Source organism: Meriones unguiculatus, chromosome 2, assembly GCF_030254825.1.
Source record: "Meriones unguiculatus strain TT.TT164.6M chromosome 2, Bangor_MerUng_6.1, whole genome shotgun sequence".
NCBI classification, from domain to species: domain Eukaryota; kingdom Metazoa; phylum Chordata; class Mammalia; order Rodentia; family Muridae; genus Meriones; species Meriones unguiculatus.
Window position 1 is genome coordinate 143,962,337 of NC_083350.1, and position 18,687 is coordinate 143,981,023.

Sequence of the window (18,687 nt, forward strand, 5' to 3'; positions counted from 1 at the left end):
AGAATATACAGTCTCAAATTAGGAAATAATTTACTTGCTCACTTTACTTTGTTATGTTAAATATTAATGTCAGATACTTTTAATACTGGTGACTCTCTCCTAGGAACACATGATTAAAGAGCAATGTAGATAAGAGGCCACAAAATTATATAGGTATTTTGGCAAATCCATAAAATACCAGGGAAACAACATGCTGACTCAATCCTGTTTGTAGGCTAGGAAAAACTCAACATTTCGATTTAAAAACACATGAGAAAATTGAGCTCCATCGCTCTCCGAGCTGGTGTCTCCTCTCCTAGGAGGTCACATACTCACCCTAACTCTGTCATACCGTCCATGAACTCCTGCTTGGAGAACTCGCACTGGGTGGCTGCCCTGAACTTCCATGCGATGATCAACACACTAATGCTGGCTGGATCGAGAGCCAGATCATCACAGAACTGCTGTATACCATCTATTCCAATTTTATTTTCATCTTGAGGATCTTTAAAAATAGCAATAAAAAATAAAATTAGTGCCATACTTTTTTATATTCATAACAAAAAGATACTGTTTTATTTTCTATCTTAAATCACAATATGGCAAACATATGAAGCAGTATTTTCACCGATGTTTCTCCATATAACAACCTAAGTCAGTGTAACCCTAAATAGCACTATTTAAGTATGTAGTAAAGTATAAAAGTAGTTGGACAGTTAACTTTTAAAAATCTCCCTAATGGAGTGCCCCATGCTTGGTACCACATACCTTTAGTCCCAGCACTAGGGAGGCAGTGGCAGGCAGAGTTCTCTGAGTTCAAGGTCAGCCTGGTCAGATCTGTCTTACACCCCCCCCCCACACACACACACAGATACCTAGCACTTATCCATGTGAAAATGTTACACAAATAAAATAAGACATGCCTATATAGGTACAAGGGATTTTTAATTCATGACACCCATATTTTACTTAATTAGGCATACAAAATTAACAGTATTAAGTTAGAAATTCTTTTATTAAAACAAAATTCATTTCACCATAACAATCACTTAAGTACTAGTAAAATTAAATAAATAAATCAACCTTAATCTCAACAGTGTAAGTATTTGATGTTTACAACAGGAAAACTGGTGGTTTTTGTTTTTTTGTTTGTTTGTTTGTTTTGTTTTGTAGGCACATACAAAGAAAGAGGTTCCCCTCTAATTGTACCAAATACGATTTGGTGAAAATATCAAGAGTATCTGGCAGTGACTCTCAGTTACAATGATGCACATCGGCTGAGTATATAATTCAGTGGTACACACTTGCCTGGCCTGGGTGACAATAAAGCACTGGATCCACTCCCAGCATTATGGAAAACTAAAAGAACCAACACTTCAGGGCATAGAATGTAATCCCATTTGGGGGAAATTTTGAAAATAACTATATGTATGTCTGCATAAACATAAAAGACATTTATGTTTCCACGCTGGACTATAAAATGTTACTCTCAGGAGAGTAAGAAACAAAGAAACTGTTAACCTTTTCCTGTTGTTTTTTGTTTGTTTTTCCCTTTTCTGAGATGGTCATATCACTGACTGCCTCTACCTCTGAGATAAAGACTCGTACCACCATGCCCAGCTGTTCAGCTTTTTAAAAGCATGTGTTGCTTTACAAAAAGTTATCTCACAGACTTTCTTAAAACCTGGCTCTGAAAGTTTTACAAACACAAGTTTAAGAAAAATTGCCTCCAATCTTTCATTCTCAAACTACCTTATTGGGGAGAGGCCAAGGAGACACTGGGTGAAAAGGAGGATTTCTCTTCTCAGGTCTGTGCAGCTGCAGGATCTCCACAGTCCAGGAAGCTGATGTCTCAGAACAAGCCAACAAATTTGGAAAACTTTGCTCAAAACATATAAGTCACACAGTACTCACCTTTGTATCTATTGTACAGTTGTTCCAACTTCTTCCTGTCCAATGATCCTTTTACACTCTCCCGTATATAAAGTTCTGGATTTTGAAAAAAATTATCTGTTGCAACATCTAACTTCCAGTCATTTTGAGAAAGACAACTTACTGCAGTTTTCTCACTAGATTGTGTGAAGATCATAAACTGACGAACTTTATCCTTCTGCGATGATTTCAACTTGTTCTGTGAGAACCAGAAAACAAACTGAAACTGTGAAAAACATCACTGCACACTTCACCGTAGCTAAATCATTCTCATTAGTAATGTTTTTCTTCACAAAACGCAAAAGTGTATTTTTACTGAAACTTATTTGTGAGTAACTTATTTGTTAATCAGCAAGACAATTAAAAAATATCTGAAACACCACATTTGGTAGAGTTCTGGAAAGGCAAACGCACAGAGACAGAACAAGGGAGCTCGGCCTCCTTGCCTCAGAGAAGACATCCGGACAGTGAGCCAGACCACCACCAGAGGGGACTCAACAGGCATCTGCTGCAGTCCAGTGCGCAGCCCGGCACTGCTCCTGTGCTGTTTCTACAAAACGGAGGACGGCAATTTCTCCTTGTTGGTGTACAGGAAATACATTAACTCTTACCAGAATTCCCTCACATTTCCTTCAAAAAGGAATCTATCCTCCTTACATACAGCCATTAAAGATGTTTTTTTTTTTAATTATACATCTCTTTGGTGCATATGTGCTTGTGTGCGTGCACACGTGTGTGTATGTGTGTGTGTGTGTGCGTGTGCGCGCGCGTGCATGCACACAAATACATGCCAAGATGCTAATGTGGAGGTCAAAGGACAATTTGTAGGAAGCACTTCTCCCTTCTATCATGAATGTCCTAGGGAAAGAACTCTGGTCACCAGACTTGGCAAGCAGGTGCCTTTCCTTCCCAGCCACCTCACTGGTCCCTGACACAGTCCTTATTCAGACCCTTTCTCCCTTATGTTTCCCTAGGAGGGATCATCTCTTTTTTGTGCTTGTCCCTTTTCATTTGCCCTACACTAACAAGAATTCACTTTTTTTACTTAAACCCAAAGCAAAATAAGACAGGGCCATCAGGCTCTTCACGCTCTCCTGCTGTTAAAGACTGTTGTCCCCCTTGTACCCAAGGTGGTCTCCTGTGCAAGGCCCACTATGCTCTTCTTCCTTTCAAGTCACAATTCTGTTTTCTCAGCAAAATGGTTGGCTTTTCTAATACTGCAATGTAAATGGAGGGTCAAACACATTATACATGCAGTGGTCTGCAGTTTAAGCAGCATGACTAAGACCTCCTCAAGTTCTAGCCAAGAGTGACAGATCTCAACCTTCAACCTCATGGATGACCACAAGGGAAAACACACCCAGAAGGTAAATACTCTCTTCACAAAAATCAGCCAGCATACGTAGAAAAAACGAGAACAACAAAAGTAGCCTTTTGTTCAAATTCAAATTCTAGTAACTTTTCTAGGAACCTTCCTGCTTAATGGATATATTTATAAAGCTTTTGAGAACCTTGGCGATGCTGTATCAATGATGTAAGCATTGCCACCATCACAGAGCGAAAATAAGACTGCAAAATCAAGTGTGGAAACAGACCCTATCTCTCAGAACATGAACTGTGCTTACGCCCTGAGTCTCCTGTGTCCCTCTCTCCTCTCTTGGTAAGCGTTAGTGTATGAAGCTACACATTTCAACCTCATCAGCTATCCACCACAGAGACAAAAACTGTAAACTGTACGAGCTTCCTGTCTGTGACTTTTAACCCTACCTCCTCTGGATACCACTAAGTTTTAGCCCAGTGAGTCTCAATCCATGGGTCTCAACCACTTTGGCTAACTTCTAGCTCCAAAAATATTTACATTGCGACTCATAACAGCAGCAAAATTATAGTCATGACGTAGCAACAGAAATAATCTTGCAGTTGGGGTCACCACAATGTGAGGTACTGTACCACAGGGTGAAAGCATTAAGAAGGTGGAGAACCACTTTTATAGCCCATCACAAGATGTATCTTTCAAAGACCCAGGCTTATTCTTAGCCTTGAAATGCATTACTATTCACTGACAAGCCTAATGAAATAAGCAAAAAGGAAATAATTTAAATTCCTGAAAGTTAATTAACTGAAAGTAAACTACAAACCTATTTTTATTTCAACCCTGGAAAATTTTCTGAAATACAGCATACCTTCTCCCATGAACCACAGGGTATCTGACATATTTATACCTCTTTAAAGTAGTGTCACATGATCAGCACGGGCCAATGTACAATGTAGAAAGGAAACCTGGAAAGCACTTTGGAATTAACCCTGAAAGAACCTGTGCAGCTCTCCTTCCACTCCCTAAGGTTGGAGGCAGCAAGACAACTGGCTTTCTGGGCCTCCAACAGTAACGTGCACACTGTGCTGCTCCCTGCTGGAGACAGGGACCCAGAACGCACAGTGAAAACCGCTCCTACGAGCCAAGAACTGTGCACTGCGCTGGTGACTTCCTGACAGAAGGCTAGATAGCAGAAATGGTGAAGGAAAAGATAAAGGACCTTCTTATTCAGCTAAGTATCAACACTACACAAACTCCTTCATTTCACTTCATACATCTCAGTTTTTAATATAATTAACTATTTTGTCTGTTTCAAGTGTAAATTTTTGGTCTGTGGGGAAATAAACACATTCTTAAGAAGAATGTGCTGCAACCTCATAAAAACAAACGAGCGGCCCCTGGTAGAGAAATGATAAGCAAGCAAGCTGGAGGGGTAATGGGATGTCCCGTTCCTGCCTGCTCTGCCGTGCCCGATAAGCACCCTCCACACTTCTGGCAATGGGCTGTCAGCATTCCTCTCAGTTCCCCACCAGGGCAAGATTCAGCACTCCTCTCCCTCGTGGAGGGCCGAATGGTTCTGTGGCTACGGGCTCTCCTAGGTAAATTACATCTGTTCTCTGCTGAAGCCCATTAGAACCCTAATACTCACATCTTTTTCTTTCTTTCTTTTTTCACATCTTTTTCTTAAATTTAGTTTTTTTATTTTCTTTTTTAAGATTTGTTATTTATTATATACACAGTGCTCTGCACTGCATCAACGCCTGCACACCAGAAGAGGGCACCAGATCTCATTATAAATGATTATGAGCCACCATGTGGTTGCTGGGAACTGAACTCAGGACCTTTGGAAGAAAAGTCAGTGCTCTTAACCTCTGAGCCATCTCTCTGTGTATCTCTGGCTGGCCTCGAACTTAGAGATCCACCTACAGCGCCACACCTGGTTGTAGATTTTCTCTGTTTCTATTAAAGACTTAGTAGAGACCTTTTGCCATGAGACAGCCTCAATGATTCAGCAGCCAACAGTGTAGATTAGATTTACTTTACTATGTATTTAAAAGGAATAGAACAGAGTGGCTGTTAAATATGATTAAGCAGTATAATCTTCAATCCTTGTGTGTTAAAGCCACCAAGAATTACCAAGTTTGCAAGAAAAGTCAACAGTGGTAGGAGTGCAAGAACATGTAATACTCAGGCGGTGTGTGGGGAAACCCAGAAAATTTCCATAATGTGAACAATAAAACTCAACTATTTGCTTTACAAAATAAAAAATGCCTAGAGTGTGAACACATACCACTTTATACTTAAATCTGTCTATATTCCCTTCCCTTCTTTTTCAACTCAATATATTTAAGAATCATATTAAGAAAAAATTCTTTTCTTAGAAAAGGGTGTGGCAAGTTTAATCCCCAGCACCAAAATGAGTCGTTTATCTGAAAAAGCCAAATAGTGCTTTGGATCTAGCCAAGCACATTTTCAAGCATATTGTACCACTGAACTCACAAAACACAGTGACTAGATTAACAGAAGCCCAGGATTACCCTACAGGAAAAAAAAAAAAAAAAAAGTTAAGTTGTGAAAGTCTTCCTAACATGTTTGGTTTATCCCAAGAAAGACCACGCACATGAAAAATGCGTTCTTGCCATCAAACACCCCAAAATGTCAAAACAGAAGTAACATTAATGGAGACATATTCGTTAAAAAAAAAAAAATCCCATCCACAATGTCCATCTTCTTCCTCCTAAGTTCAACTTCTGTCTCAACTCCAGAAAGACACTCAGGCACAGTTTCGAAGAAATTGTTATCATTTTTAAGTGCGTGTGAGTGTTGGGCCTGCAGGCTTGCATGTGCAACAAGTGCATGCCTGTGGAGGTTGATGAGGGGGTTGGTTCCCCTGGAACTGGGCCACAGATGACCATGAGCTTCCTGTGGACACCTAACCTGGGGTCATCTGTAAGAGCAGCAAGTCTCTTACATTCTGAGCCATCTCTCCAGGGCTGAAATTAATGTTTGAAATGCAATTCTAGTTAGTTAATATCTATTTCATAAGAGTCAATATTTTGAAATATCAGAACACCTTAATGAGGCCAGGTATAGCAGGCGGCACAGCGGGCAGATCCGGTCTACAAGGTCAGCCTAGCCTACACAGCAAGTCCCAGACAAACCAGGGCTGCCTGGTGAGGCTCTGACTCAAAAACAACCTTACTGATCATGTGTCACTTTGTTTTATTTTGGTTTTTTGAGATAGGGTTTCTCTGTATAGCCTTGGCTGTCTTACACTCACTTTGCAGACAAGGCTGGCCTTGAACTCAGAGATCTGCTTGGCTCTATCTCCCAGAATGCTAGGATTACAGGCGTGCACCACCGCACCCAGCAAAAAATTATTTATTTATTTTATGTGAATGAGTGCTCCAGCTACATGTACAACTGCATGCCAGAAGAGGGCATCAGATCCCAATACTGATGGTTGCGAGCCACCATGTGGTTGGGAATTGAACTCAGGACCTCTGGAAGAGCAGACAGTACTCTTAACCTCTGAGCCATCTCTCTAGCCCATTAAAAGCTCTGTGTGTGTAGTAGGTGCCAGTGAGATGGCTCTGCCTGGAAAGACACTGGCCACCAAGCCTGACGACCTGAGTTCAATCTCCCACAAGCTGTCCTGATTTCCAAATGTGCACTGTGGCACATATGCGCCCCATACACAAGTAAATAAATGTAATGCATTTTAAGAAGCTCTGTGTGCCTATTCCTATGTGATCAGCATGTGCTTAATTAATTTTTTAATTCCTATGAGATACATAAATGCCAGCTTTAGTGTCGCCGGCTCTGTGTTCTTATGTGAGACCAAGTCTACAGCAGACACAGTTCAGACTCATACCTCAAACACTCAGCTACAAAGAGCCTTTCCATAGACCAGAGGGCAAAGGTGCAAAAAATCAATACAATGAGATGACCTGCTCCAAGAGAAGACTTTCAGCTAGGGACAAAGTTCTACTCCAGGCAGTCAGGCAAAGTGAGAGTGAACTGTACAGCGATCCTTTCACTGTAGGTTTGCTGAGTTGGCTTAAGCCTAACTGGCAAGATTTCCACTGAACTCATACCTCTTACCTAACTGCTGTATGATTTGGAGAAAAGTAACCTCTGCTTCAGCAAACAAAGTGTTACAGTTCTAGGCACTTAACTTGAATTAATTTAACCTTAACTTGTACATAGAAGGATTCTTACTCCATAAACTAAGCAAGAATAATTGGGGGGAGAAGTGCGAATAAAAATTATTTAAATGGTAAATGAAAAATAATGACCACAATAAAAAAACTAGAAGCTTGTATTTATTTGAGTCACCACAGTGTTTCAGACCTTATGCTAGCTACTTACTTTCTTTTCTTTTTCTTTTTGGGGAAGGTGGGGGAATACTAGGGAAGGATAAGATCCCCTATGTGGCCAAAGCTAGCTTGAAACTTAAGAACTAGTCCTGTCTCAGCTGCCCAAGCTGGGCTTAGAGGCAACGGCGCATCTTGATTTATATATAACAACTCTGAAAAGTGCTCTCACTGGGCCCAGCTTATGGAAAAGGAAGTCATCTCAAAGTAGGACCTATACCCAGCAAGAATAGCAGGGCAGTACTGAAAGCATGATGCCTGGCTTCAAAGAACAGTTCTTCCACAGAGTCTACACACATCTTCATGTGAAAATGAAAACAAAGGTTACAACAGTGTGACCACTGGGTCAGCAGGCAGTGCATGAGTGGAGGGCAGCATTCCTCTTCTAGCTAACGGAACTGACTTTGCCCTTCTCCAGTGTAACTATCACCATTCTCACTACAGACTCCCCACTAAATACTGGCTTCCGATCTAGTCTGCTAATACAGGGACGAGGACAGAACATCTATTTAGGGCTTTGCTGCGGGAGTAAGGGGGTGGGTTATTTTTAAGACAAGTAATAAAACAAGATGAAAAGTATATTTATAGTTCTATGACAGTCTATTTTTTAAACAGATGACAATCTATAACTTTGGATAAGGAGGTAGAAAGAACTACAGCCACAGGGAGTCATGGCTTCCTTTTCCAATGAAAAGGCTTGACACAAAATATAAACAGACAGGTTATGGCCATAAACCTAAGGAACTGGGTACAATTTCTAATACTAAGCTAAATCAAACAGAACTCTCCGACCATTCTTTTACATTATAATCCGTAGTATAGAATAATTACTTACTACTCGGCCTGCGGAGCTTATCACTCATTCTTTGGTTTCCTGTACCATGAATAAAAGGTTCAATCATCTAAGAGGTAGGCCACTTCCTGCTACTGAGCAGAATGTGCCATCACTGTGTAGTTATTACGTACAATGACATAATCAGAGAGTACATCTATGTGATTCAAAATGGTTGCATAAACATGTTCCTCACAGGTTTTTTGAGACAGGGTCTTACTCATAGTGTAGCCCAGGATGGCCCAGACCTCACTATGGAGACCTGAGAAGCCTTGAACTCACAGCAACCCTGTCTCAATCCTGACACTCACGGTCGGCATTAGAAGTACCCACAATCACGCCTGACCTACACAAGTGTTCTATTCAGAGTCATTTACGCAATTTTCTCTCCACTACTCCTCAAAATTGTTATATTACTCAAAAGACGGCTGTTATTGAAAATGGAATATCCTGATTTTCTAATAAAAAGTGTTTGACTATTTAAAAGTTACTTTTGCTAATTTCTATTTACGTACGGCAAGAGGACAGAAACAAGTGCCTTCCATCTTACTTTGTTGGTAATTTTTCATTTGAGCTTCCCTAACACCGCCTGGCCATCTAACAAGCAGTCGTAAGAGTTAACTTTGCTCTCCAAGCTGGGTGTAGTGATGTATTTTTTCCTCAGCCACCTGGGAAGCTGTTACTGAAAGATCATTTGAGCTCAAGACTTGGAGACTAGCTTTGGCAATCTCATCTCAAAAATAAATGAAAATTAAAACAAAAATGTTTTTTTCTTTTCATAAACATTTTTCTACAAAAAAAAGAACCCAAAGAATTGAATATTTTAATTTTCATAGATAATTACAATGGTTAGCATTCAACCATTGATACAATGTTTGTCTCATAAAGATTCTTAAAAAGTGGAATCTAATTTTAAGATTCTTTATCTACTCTAATAAAGTAATAAATAGCTTAAACATAGGATGGGGTCTGCTCATGTGTCTCATACATAGTTGAGGATGACCTTGAACTTCTGCCCTCCTGTCTAGCTAGCCCTCTGGGGTGCTGGAATTACAGGTATATACCACTGTGGCCATATGATAGGGCAGTGAGAGGGGAGCCCAGGCTTTGTCCAACCACCTCACCAAAATTCCAGCCCCTCAGGGTTCACTAAAATTAACATATACCAACCCAACAAGGGTAAGTTGTACTTTAGCAACTGATCACAGGGCTCCATGGGGAAAGACCCTTCAATACAATTGTTTAGAAAATTTCTATTTAAGGGGAAATGTCTAAAAGTTTTACAAACCAGACCCACAGTTTAAAAAAAAATTCACAAAATTAATGAAAAATTGCTTTGGGAGTATACCTTTTCTTTTATTTTAATAAATTACAATTTATTCATTTTGTATCCTCCCTGTAGCTCCTTCCCCCGCCCCCCCAAATCCCACCCTCTCTCTCCCTTCTCCACCCATGCCCCTCCCCCAGTCCACTGATAGGGGAGGTCCTCCTCCCCTTCCTTCTGATCCTAGTCTATCAGGTCTCATCAGGACTGGCTGCACTGTCTTCCTCTGTGTCCTGGTAAGGCTGCTCCCCCCTCACGGGGAGAACCTTTTCTTGCTGAGGGTACAAACCTAAAGTAGTGAGGCAAACTAGTCACTTAGCTACTCAGTGAGATGATTCTGTCCGCACAGCAACTGAATGCCACTTGCAACTATTTCTCTTTAAAAAAAAAAAATTGTCATGATTGACACCACCATGGCCTGATTAGCACAGTTCTATTTATGTTTTGTTTTGTTTTGTTGTTGTTTGCTTGCTTGCTTTGATGTAGGGTCTTACTATATGGGCCTGGCTGTCTCTGAACTCATTTTATTGCTCAAACTGGCCTTGAACTCCCACTTGTGATCCTCCTGCTTCGGCCCCCAGCATGCTGGGATTACAGGCATGCGCCACCATGTCCAGAACTGCATCCTGTACTTTAAAAAGGGCCTTTTTGGGGCTGGAGATATGAGCAATGATAGAGTACTTGTCTACCATGCACAAGCCTGAGCTGAGCCTCAGCACCTCAAAAGCTGTGTGGAAAGGGGTCTCCTCAAAGAGTTTCTTTATGCATGCCCCAACCTAACAGACCAGAATAAAATGGCACTAGACTCAAATGAATCCTGCTCTTTTACAACTTAAATAAAACCCACACTCAGTTAATTTTATTTACAATGCTTTCACAGATACTAAGAGTTTTAATTTTCAATTACAGATTTAATGTTTATATCAGATCAATGGTTTTAATATAGAAGCAACTTAGTTGCATTCAACATAAGAAACTAGAGTCAAACTAGCCAGAAATTCTCTATCAGTAGTGAAATGTTGCCTTTTTTTTAAGGAGCTGGAAGAGGAATCAAGTATGAAATCAGGAACCCTGTTTGTAATCCCTGCTCTTTCCTATGCTAGCTCTTCACTTTGCTCAAATCCCTAAGAACCACCAAGGCATTTGCCAGCCCTGCTGTTGGGAGGCGGCAATACTGCCTACTCCACAAGTGGGGGTAGGAATAGATAGTTATAAGCTGTCATACTAGCATGCACTATGTTCTCAAAAAGAATCTCAATTTCTTCTCTCCTCAAAGACCAAGTTTTCTGCATACGCTCATTGATATATATTCAGATCACCAAAATATCCAAAAATTTAAGAATTTTTTTTAATTAACTCTAGAACAGCTAGAGGAAAATGTTGTATTAAACATTATATAATGAAACAGAATTGAAAACTCTGTATACATAAGCTACGTAAGAAAAAACTTTAATGAGAATCTTAAAATGACTATCATATTGTAACAGGAAAGCGGAGACAAAAGAAACACTGCCATGCTACTCGAGAGTTCAGCAGTGGTTCCCGTCCCTCTTGGAAGTGAAAATCTGCTATCTTTACAACGTTCACCAAGGCAAAAACCCAACCTACTATCACTTCTCCCCTTTGCTCTAGGGACCTCTTCCACACACTTCACACACTGGTCTCCGGCTACCACCTCACAAACTCTCTCCACCCTACTTATTCTGCGAGGCTTTTTCTCTCAACTCCCACTTTGCTCAAGTTTTATCTCATCTGTGGTGCAGACACTATTTTGCTATTTTGTATCCCCACTTCCACCAGTCCCCAGTTCTCCTGTAATCATTCCCTTCCCTCAATACTGTCTTTTCCCCAGAACGCTTAACAAACCTGTTAAACAGCAGGGAAAGAAATATATACAATGTTTATTTTTTTTACTTTCCCTAGATTCCCCGTCTGATAAACACATCTTCTCAATGCGTAGAACAGTGTGAGCTACACAGCAGATACTTAATGAATGCCAAAAGCAATCAGGTCCTCATTTGCTTTACTTGTGGATATACAAAAGATGTGCAACAGAAAGAACAACCCAGAACAGAGTTACACATGGCATTTTTAGGGCCTGCTATTTGCAGAAAATATAATTATACATTTCAAAGTCCATACATTTTAAACCACTAAAAACAGTAATTAACAACATTAACTACCCATTAATTTTAATTTTGCTTCTTAACATATCTATTGTAATACTTATTTTCCCATTTAACATAATTTCATCGCTAATGCAACTTTCAACCATTTTTCTAGATTTCATGTCATTTTAAAGACTTATTTATATGTTCTACAAATGAAGAAAATAGTTACATTTTTGTAACCCTCTTACAAACTTGCACATGAAAACATTCTGGGGCCTCAATTTTACTTTTGTAAAGGGGAAGGGATATGTTAACTGATCTAAGACAGTATAGATCTAAAAACTTCTGTAATTTATAAACATCAAATAGATTACACAATCTACATATATTTTACACATTTAAAAAATCACTGAAATCATAAAATTGTTAAACACGATAGAACTTTAGAAGTGTCCTGTCACCTTATCAATAAGGAGAAAACTCATATGTTTTGAATACTTCTTAAAATACACTTGCCTATCATACATGAAGCCCTTGCCTTAGTTTGATACCAGCTCTGAGTTATTTTTGGTTTCTTTGTAAGTGTGAGAGATAGGTAATTGAATTTTTTTCCTTATAGAAATATTTCAGATATTCCATCATTTATGTCTTTTCTAAAACTGACAATAATTCACGATGTAGAAATTAGTGGTGCACATAACCAAAAAAAAAAAAAAAATTCCTAACAGTCTAAAACTGTTTAGTAATTGTTTAAGAAACAATTATAAATTTATAATGAAATACTTTTACTGTAAGATTCTTATGGGCTCATATTGACTTTAAACTAATGAGATCACACCAAGGCAGTAAAATGAGTTAAGGTTTACAAAGTGCTTTAAGTTAAGGGCATCTTAACAACCAGTTAACCACAATTATTACGACTGCATGACTTACGGCTAAGTTCCAAAATGAGCTAATTTAATATTAACCAAATGGACAGAAGGCTACAAGTCCAAACCCAAAGTGAGCTCTCATGGAAATGGCATGAATCCTATAATCCTCATGAGCACTGGCGGGCTCTGGATTCAAGGGGAGGTGTCCAATGTGGACTGTCACAGCTGCATTCACACAACGCGATGATGAACGCTCACCAGAGACCCGCACGATACAAACCCCTCAGTGAGAGTGTGGAAACTCCTGGGGCGTTCAGGAGTAACATCCAAGGCCTGCCCCTTGGATTAATTAATTAATTCATCTCTCTGTTGGGTCTCTGGACTTACACCGTACTCTCGATCCAACACAAACCTGAACTTTACAGGAAAGCTTTCTTACAAATAGAAAGTTTACGAACTTAGCACATAAGAGAAATCTTGAATATGTGGCACCAAAACTACATAACCCACACATGACACCCAGGCAGCCGGAGGCGGGGTCCACCTAAGTGTTACTGAGCGAAAACAAGCCCCCACCACTGAAGACACATACCCTCCCCAAACAGGCCTTTCTGCTCTCGAGAGCAAAAAGACCACATCACTTTTACTATGCCCCCCCAGCAGCCTGCCGGGAATTCCACGGTGTGACTGTACACTTCCAAACTGAAAAACAGTGACCAGCAAGCGCCAGGTACTTAATGACAAAGGACTCAGCTCACCAGAGTCTTCCAGCTTCCGTGACTCTTTCTCACCCAGACAAAAAAAGAAAAAAAAAAAACCAGGAGAGTCGCAACTTGACAAACTGTTTTTTAAGAATCACAAATGGTCCCTAACTGCTATAATAAAGCAATTACTCCTCCCACCCCAAGCAAATAGAGCAGGCGCTCGGAAGCCAGCAGGTCCCGGGTCCCCCGGCTGCACTTCCGTCCGCAGCCCGGAGCCTCCCAGACCCCTCGCGGGGACCGACCGAGCCTCTGCCGAGCTGCCCCAACTCCCGGGCGCCGGGCGCCAGCGCTGACCGGGAAGGCCGCCGCCGGCTGGCCAGGGCCGCCAGCACCGAGGGGCCAGGCCGGGACCAGGCAGCACCGGGCCCGCTGCCCAGGCGCCGCCCGGCCGCACAATGGGGCGCGGGCCGTCCCCCAACGCCTCCGCGCCCGGCGCCCGGCCCCGCTCCGGCGACTAGGCCCCGCCGCGCTCCGCTGCCCGGCTCTCGCGTAGCGGCGGCGCCGGGAAGGGACGGGCCGAGCCGGGCGCCCGCCTGAGCAGTGGTGGCGGAGCGCGGCGGGGCCGGGGGCCCGGGCCGGGCGGCACGGCGCCGCGGTGCCTCACCATGTTGGTGTCCTCCGGACCTCTCCCCTCCTCCTCCGGCTCCGCAGCGAATGGACGGCGGCGGCGGCGGCGGCGCCTCTCACGGGCTCGCCGGGCTCCCGCTCATGCGCAGTGCGGCGGCCCGCGGAGCGGCCGGGCCGCGGGAGGCGGAGGGCGCGGGCCCCGGGGTGGGCGGCCTGGCCTGCCGGCATTCGTGGCGCGAGCGGCCGGACGACCCGGCCGCCCGGGTTGCGGACACGCGCCGAGAGCCGCGCGGCGGGCGGCCCGCGGGGAGGACGAGGCGGCGGGGCCCTGCCTGCGCCCCCACTCCGGGCGCCCTCGTCACGGCCGCGTCCTGTCCGCCGTGCGCTGCCTATAGCTGCACGTCAGAGTTCCCCGGGTAAGTTTTGGAAAGAATCCGGGAGACTATTGCGCCTAGAGTCACTGTCATGCCTGGTGGACCGTCCGAGCTTGACCTAGCCTGGCTTCGGAGCTGCGGTCCAGAGGATGCGTGTGTGCTGCGGGGAGAAGGAGATACCGCGCTCCCTGCAGAGGAAGGAAATAAAACAGCAAGTGTGGCACGTAGAAAAAGCTGCCCAAGATCGCCCAGGTTTGGGTATGTCACCCAACAGCACCGCCCGCATCTTCGTCACCAACGCGGGTCTCCCACCAACACAGGCAAACAACACCAGCTCAGCCCCAGAAGTGAACAACTTTTCGAGTTTCTGTTAAAACAACTGTTCTGTAACTCCTCAAGGCCCCCTGCTACTGCTCAGAGCTAGCCACGTGTTGGGAGCTCGCAAAGTCCTGCAGAGGCGGATCTTTGGCACCATAGACCTGTCACCCATTCATGCTTTCCACCATCAGTGCGTGCATGCTGATTTGTCTAGCTTCTTGCTAGGCCCTAAGAAAACAACACGTAGCAAGTGTGAAACTGGATCACGCCTGTGGATATTCTCTAGGAACTCAACCTAGCAACCTAAAATATTAACGAAGAGGATTCAGTCTCTTGCTACACTCAAATAGACTTTATTGCAGCAATAGCTTGTAGGTTCTCTTAAAGCGCTCTTTCCTAAGTGTCAATTCCAAGGGACGATTCCGAATCTTTTTCTCCTGCATTTGGACACTTCCTCCTGGAATTTCCATCATTTTCTATGATTTGGTTTACTTCTATTCTCCCCTCCTCTGACCTTTCTTCCTTGCTACCTAAACTCTTTGGCATTTCAGTGGTGGGCTTTCCAAAACCATCTCTGAAGCTCTTCATCTATTGCACTTACTAGACCGTGTCCATATCCCAGTGAGTGCAAAAATTTTGACTAAAGCTCTGCAGTGGAGTGTCCAAAACACAAATTCTGCTCATTCCACAGACCCCCAAAGCTCTACAAAACCAAAAATCTTATTCCTAAATTTGCTTTTCCCCCTGCTTTTTCACCTCACATGCTAAATATCAGAACCATCAACAATGGTTCTACCTCATCTCCCATAGTCTAAACTAACCGATTTTATCATCTGAGCAAACCTGTATTTTTCCTCTGCCCCTGGGAAGAGCCCATCTCTCATCAGTACTCACTCTCTTGTCTCAATCCCTTTTTGAGATGGGGGTTTCATCCTGTAGCCCAGGCTAGCTGCCAGCAGCCCTGCCTGAGATGCCTGAGATTATAGGCATGTATGGCCTACCCTCCCCATCCTATCTTTTCTTTGTACTTTTCCTTTTGCACCAAAGTTGTCTGTGGTGCAAACTGGAATCTTCCTCAGCAGTCTCCAAGAACTACCCCTACCACAAGCCTCTCTGCAGTCCTAGGAGACTCTCTCCCCTCATCTTTCTACTCCTTTGTCATGACCCTCTCCCCACAGACGCAGCTCAGGTCTCTGTTTTCCTGCTAAGCATGTTATACTTCATGTTTTGTGGGTTGGTCTTACTTTGTCCCTGGCACACTAGCAAGAGCAAAGGACGCCCCATGTATTATTACTAAGCCCATAACACTCATTCATACTTCAGGTCTGAGCTATGCCCATTTCAAAGGGAGCACTGAAGCCCAGAGTGGGTAAGTAATAGAGCTGGGATCTCTGAACTCAGACAATGTGCTTACGGTGTGTAAGCACTGTACTCTTAACTACTACAGCTTATTACTTTGGATTTCTGTAATTGAGGCATCGCCCTTTGCATTTCTTTAACCCCTAGTGTATACTGTTAGATTTAGAACCTCACCTGATAATCTTTTGCCTCCATGTCCAGGGTAGAGACCTGATCACACCTATCTTTGAGCTAATTCTGTTTGTTTTGTTTGTATATATGGTCAGTGATGCATGGCACTTGTATGGAGGTCAGAAGACAACCTCAGATGCCAGCCCATGCCTTCTGCCTTGTTGAAAGCAGGGTCCTCGTGGTTTTTCCACCCCATATGCCAGACTGGGTGGCCCTTGAACTCTTGGGGATTCTCCAGTGTCTACCCTCCATCTCCCTGTACGGGTACTGGGATTACAGACACATGAACTATGTGTCCCACTTTTATGTACTTTCTGGGAGTTTGAACTCAAGTCCCCACACTTGTGTGGCAAGCGTTTTTACCCACTAGGCCAGCTTATCTTTGTTTAGTGTTAGATGAGAAGCTGACCCCCATTACACACACACACAGAGTTAGCAGTTGTATAAAGTAAAAGAAAAGAATCTGATGGCTCTCCATTGGTCCTAAGACTCCATAGAGCTGTGGGATATACAGCTCAGTGGTAGGATGTTTACCCTGCACTATAAAAGCACAGTAATAATTGAAGCAGGCGTGGTGGCACATGCTTTTAATTCCAGCACTTGCTAGGCTGATGCAAGTGGAGGCCAGCCTAGTCTACAGAGCAAGTTACAGCTTAGCCAGGACTACACAATGAGAGCCTACCTCAAAAAAAGTTATAGTAATAATAATAATAGTGTCTATACTGTTTGTTACTCTAGTAGATTGTTCATGTATCCCTTGGCAGATATGCATTGTACACATGATTGTATTGTAAGTGCAATAGCAATGGTACCCATCCTACAGTTCTAGGTACAGGGCTGAATGGGAAATGGAGAGTATTATCGTTGTTATTGTGTGAGATGCATATATGTGAAAATTGACCTGTTATTTTTTTAAATGGGAGGTTTCTGAAGATAAAGCACAAGTTACAATATTTGATTAACAAAAAGGTACTCATTAACATGCTTCAAATATTTCAGTTTTTTCAAATATATATACATAGTGTGTGTGCGTGTGTGTGTGTGTGTGTGTGTGTGTGTGCAGGTGTGCACACACCTTTGCACACATGTGAAGGCCAGGGAAGAGACTGGCTATGTGCTCTGTTACTCTAGGACTCGCTCTTTGAGACAGGGTCTCTTACTGAACCTGGGTAGGATAGCTGCCACAACTTCTCATCTCAGCCCCACCCCCTATAACACTGGGGTTATATACTGCCATGACATGTATGTGGGTGCTGTGATCCAACCTCAGGTCCCCCTTATTTAAACAGCAGGCTCTCTTACCTAGTGAGCTCTCTTTGCAGCCCCCCAAATATACAATTTTTAAAACTTTTATAGCAGTAGTTTTGGTTCAGTAGAAAGAAATAGGTTGAAAATATCCAGCTGCAAGCTGATCGATATTGCATACGTGCATACACACATTCTTTGTACACCCACAGCTATAAAGACATAGTATCATAGACAGGTGACATTCCAAGATAAACCAATTTGGAAAATGTTGCCGCAAAGCTTAAAATGTTCATGGTAAGTGAATACTCACTGATAAAAATCAATGCAACTCTGTTTACAGAAACAAGTAAAACCAAAGTTTATAATTCTGGAGTCTGTGATTAGCAGAAAGAGGAGAAATCTGAAAAGACAGATTGCTAGCATTTCTTGTAGTTCATTTATCTAAAATGAAGTCTGCAGGTTAGCTCTATACACCCAACTACAATTCTGAGGCATGAGGCTGAGCTTCGTAGACACCAGCCTCTCATACCTTAGGTTCAATTGAGTCCTGTGTTTACATACAACGTGCTGATTGGGCCCAAGCTTGCTTATATAAATGTGTAAGTGGCTTTGACTGCTGTGACATATTCTAGCCTGAACACAGTAACTCCGTAGAGCTTACTGATGCAGATTGTAATGGTGTTGTGTATGTGCTGGAAACTGAACTCGGGGCCTCACACTCTGAGCACACCTGAGCCTCTGTACTTTACCCTCAGCCTCCAAAATACAGCTTTTTAAGGCTTAGGCCTTATGGCCCACAGGGAATCTGTGGTGGCCACAGGCCCCAGTTCACACCAAAATTATGAGAGTGGGCTTAGAAATAAAAGCCTTTGTTGTTCCCCATCCCCCAGTAAACGTTACCAGTGAAGCTGAAGGAATGACTGCCTGGGACTCTTTCCTCCACATTCTGAACCATTCGAAGAGGAATCCTTAATCAGGACAAAGGGAAAAACCTCAGGGAATTGGGCATCAGTATCCACTTCATAACAAAAAGTAAGACTGTGGTGGGTCACCTTCTAAATAGAAAATAGCAATATTCACCAGAGCCAGCCTGTCACCTCAAGGTCCATGCGGATCTGCTGATTTTAGTTGTTTCACACTCATGG

The 18,687-nt window shown here is 42.8% G+C and overlaps 1 protein-coding gene across 3 annotated transcripts in view; it reads right to left on the reverse strand.

Moving 5' to 3' along the window:
- The window catches only part of Dcun1d1 (defective in cullin neddylation 1 domain containing 1), a 37,031-nt gene extending 22,784 nt beyond the window's left edge, over positions 1–14,247 (reverse strand). For 2 of the 3 annotated variants that reach the window (XM_060378228.1, XM_021633124.2), the window contains exons 1-3: positions 14,110–14,247; positions 1,894–2,110; positions 316–484 (exon numbers count right to left, since the gene is read on the reverse strand). In XM_060378228.1, coding sequence (XP_060234211.1) covers positions 316–484; positions 1,894–2,110; positions 14,110–14,112 — 389 coding nt within the window. In that variant the 5' untranslated portion in view covers positions 14,113–14,247. Of the gene's footprint in view, positions 1–315; positions 485–1,893; positions 2,111–13,499; positions 13,727–14,109 lie in introns of those variants that run through there. The other variant, XM_021633125.2, reaches the window with a different exon arrangement.
- Positions 14,248–18,687: the final 4,440 nt, after the last annotated feature.